Genomic DNA, 3,679 nt, shown 5'->3' on the forward strand with positions numbered 1-3,679 from the left:
CTTCTTCTTCTTCTTCTTCTTCTTCTTCTTCTTCTTCTTCTTCTTCTTCTTCTTCATTATTATTACTATCATTATTGATTTTTAACGCAAGTATTATGACGATCCTATCGACACAGTTTAGATCAGTTAGGGGGTGGGATTTTAACCTTGCCTGTCGTTGCCAACCTGGGCTGAGAGGGATACAACATCCCACTAGAAAGATCGATAATATACTCTATAAAAATTCTCCCCTCCCGGGAATAGAACTTGTGTCTCCTGTGAGTAACATATTATGCAAAAAAGACGTCTCATCCACAAAATGTATCTACTCACCTTTATAAAAGCTGACATGAAGCTGTTCATTTTGTGGAACTTGAGAACACCCTGGTTGAACTTTTCGTGATCCAGGCGTCGGTCAAAAAAAGCCAGCTCTACCACACCACCCGTCAGATTTTCCAGGGCCACATCTACGTACCCTAAGTGGATGTCTTGGTAGCCGCCATAGAGCCTGCAAAGAGTAAAACAAACAATTATGTGTATTATATTATAATGCTGTTGTGTTATATTGTATTGTTCTTGTGTTAATGCACATGTATCGAAGAGATAGTGAAATGGTATGGGTTCTACGTCCCTATCAGCACTATTAGGTTATTTAAGAGACAGGACCTCCCCTCCGAAATTAACGTCAATCTCCGAAAGGACTCAGGTAAAAATGGGAAATTCGTGCAAATTGCCTTTCCGAAAGACACTAAATTAGACGGAGCTGAAGCTCGAACTTCCGAACAGGTCTGGTTAGGTTGTCGACGCTACTACAAAGACACGATCACGTCGAAATGACTAATGTACTCTAAGGTACCGAATAAACGGGGGAGGGGGGCAGGAATAAAAAGGGCAAGGGGTTGGACAAGTGGTCCAAAATTAATAAACAGGGGAGGGGGGGGATTGGAATAAAAAGGGTGGGGGGGGGGTGGTAGCACATTCAACCTCATATCCCTACACTAGTAGGAACAAATTATTAGCCACGACGCAGTGGAATCAGGCGCTCGTAAATTTTTTTTGGTTTGTGGCGTTATTGGTATTATCTGAAAGCTTATTCATTTGCCTTGCTTTTAGTTAAAAGAATACTCAATTTTCTTGAATAAAAGTCGAGATATTTGCAATTGAAGGAGGTGGGGTCGTCTCGTCTTAGAGAAAAAAATAGCGAAAAAATGGCCGCCACAGTTTAGTAACTTCCATAGTATAAGTGTGCTTGAAAACTAGAACTCTACATATTTTGTGCCTTTAATCAACGTTGTTTTAAAAAAAGTGATATTCACATATAAATTTGTTTTTATATTGACACAAAATGTTTTGAGTCATAAACAAAATTTCGATTAAAATTTCCAAACAGGCAGAAATATGCCTGTAACTTTGATTAAGTTTTTTTTTATTTTAACGTGCTCCTGATTTCACCTCGATGCCTCAAAAATCAGTTTTCTTTCTCCTTCAGTGCATAAAAAGACAAGAGATTATGAAATGTTAGTGATTTTTTGTAAGTTACTGTGACCATTTTCCCCATTTAGAAACAAACCAGTTTCATTAAAAAAATATAAGCCAATGTACCAAAGTTTTCAGAACGCACAGACAACTGAGGTATAATATATTATACAGGCTCTCTCATTGAGACTTCACCAAACAGACCGTTTTCCCCGTACGCAGCTGTAGGTCAACAGTTCAAGAAGGAAAAAGGGTCCCTAAACTCGCGAGAGCTCACCACATTGTATTGTGTTGTATTGTGTTGTGTTGTGTTGCATTGTATTGCATTATATTATATTTATATTATATTATATCATATTATCATATTATATCATATTACATCATATTACATATATCATGTTATGTTATGTTATGTTATGTTTTGTCATATCATAATCATATCATACCATATCATTATATTACATTACATTATATGTATCACGACGCTGTGGATTCAGGCGCTCTTCAATTTTTGAGCATGTGGAGCTATGGCTATCATCTCAAAGCTCATTCATTTACCTTGTTTACAATGAAAAAAAAATACCAATCTACCTTTAATAGAGGTAGAGATATTTGCGATTGAAGGAGATGGGGTCGCCTGGTTTCAGTGGTAAAACATGTGAGAAAATGACCGCCAAAGTTCGGTAACTTCAAAAACTTGAGAGTCCTTGAAAACAGAAAAAAATGCTTTTTCTATGCCTTTAATCAACGTTTTTCAGATAATTGCACATGGGAATGTGTTGTTAAATGGACATAAAAGGTGTTGAGCCAAAAATCTAAACTTTGATAAACATGACCAAACTGTCGGGAAATACCTATCATATTATATTTTATTATAAACTCGTCTCCTTCTTTTATTGGTACACTTTTTTTGGATAGTATTTTACATGAAATTATATAAATCTAGGGGTCAAGGAAGTTGTAATCATGATATCAGATGATTCTTAAAACAAAACAGAGCTGTGTTTATTTGATATTGCCTGGACCAACTCCTTGGAAGACAGATATTTTGCAAGATGACTAGATGTTTCACATGGTAAATGTAAGAGCAGTACGTTCAAATAGCAAAACCTATTGTATACACACGATTACCTTTCCAGTGCATGTATGTGTGTTTGGTTTCCTTCTCTCTGTTGCTCTGTTGTTCTATTTGTCTGTTTGTCAATTTGTTTGTCTATATGTCTGTCTGCGTGTCTGCTTCTCTGTCTGTCTGTCTGTCCGTTTACAAGAAGACAGTAGCCGAGAATTCTTTTTTTTAAACCCAAAGTCTCAGGCCTCCGAATCGTATCTATCGTCTGATCTGATTCATTCACAAGTGACGTCACAGTATAAAGCACACATTTCAACAGCCCAACTCACTTTGCGTAAGCTTTCTCCAGGAGAGGCAGCCAGTACTCGCTGGGCACACTGCGGTTCGAACCGTAGATGAGCCGGCCGTTGTAGGTAGGAAGGCGGTCGTCAACCACCACCTCCACCCAACGGCCCCGGTACCAGAACCGGAATCGGAAAGCACCTGTTGGATGAACAGTATCGATGAGGAATCGAATGGCGATGAGTGCTTAAGGGCCTCAATGTAATAATTTTGAAAGCATTACAATTTCGATTAAACATTTTTACGTTTGATATTTGTAAAAAGAGTATCATTAGCTGTAGATTAGAAATTTACCATGTGCAATTTAAGGAAAACCAAGCCATATTGGAAGATATGTGGGTAGGTAGGTAGGTAGGTAGTTAGGTAGGTAGAAAGGTAGGTAGGTAGACAGTTAAATACAGTGAAACTCGGATTTAACAGAGTCGTCAGGCCTGGCCATCAATTTAGCTGAATCCCAGTGTTCGGTACAGCAAACATGAGGTGTTTGCGTGGATACTTACAGGCACGAGTAAGTAATGTACTATGTACTCGACTTCCCCAATCAAAAATAGTAATGTTTTAAATGAGAGGAACTTTCGTTTCTTTGATACCATTTTTTTTTTTTAATGTTGCAAAATTTTAAGACTTCATTGATTCCGAGCTTGCTCACTTGTGTGTTCGTTGAACCAGAGTTGTTTCTATATATATTATATACAGTGAGAGAGAGAGAAAGAGAGAGTAACACACAAAGAGACAGAGAGAGCAACGGAGACAGAGAGAGACAGACAGACAGACAGACAGACAGACAGACAGACAGACAGACAGACAGACAGA

General features: G+C 38.0%; 1 protein-coding gene across 1 annotated transcript in view; it reads right to left on the reverse strand.

Moving 5' to 3' along the window:
• The window catches only part of LOC101860153 (calpain clp-1), a gene marked incomplete at its 3' end in the record, with an annotated part of 25,732 nt that overhangs the window by 7,796 nt on the left and 14,257 nt on the right, over positions 1–3,679 (reverse strand). The window contains 2 exon segments of the mRNA XM_013079957.2: positions 313–487; positions 2,854–3,007. Coding sequence (XP_012935411.1) covers positions 313–487; positions 2,854–3,007 — 329 coding nt within the window.

The sequence above is a fragment of the Aplysia californica genome, unplaced genomic scaffold, assembly GCF_000002075.1.
Source record: "Aplysia californica isolate F4 #8 unplaced genomic scaffold, AplCal3.0 scaffold00069, whole genome shotgun sequence".
Lineage (NCBI taxonomy): Eukaryota > Metazoa > Mollusca > Gastropoda > Aplysiida > Aplysiidae > Aplysia > Aplysia californica.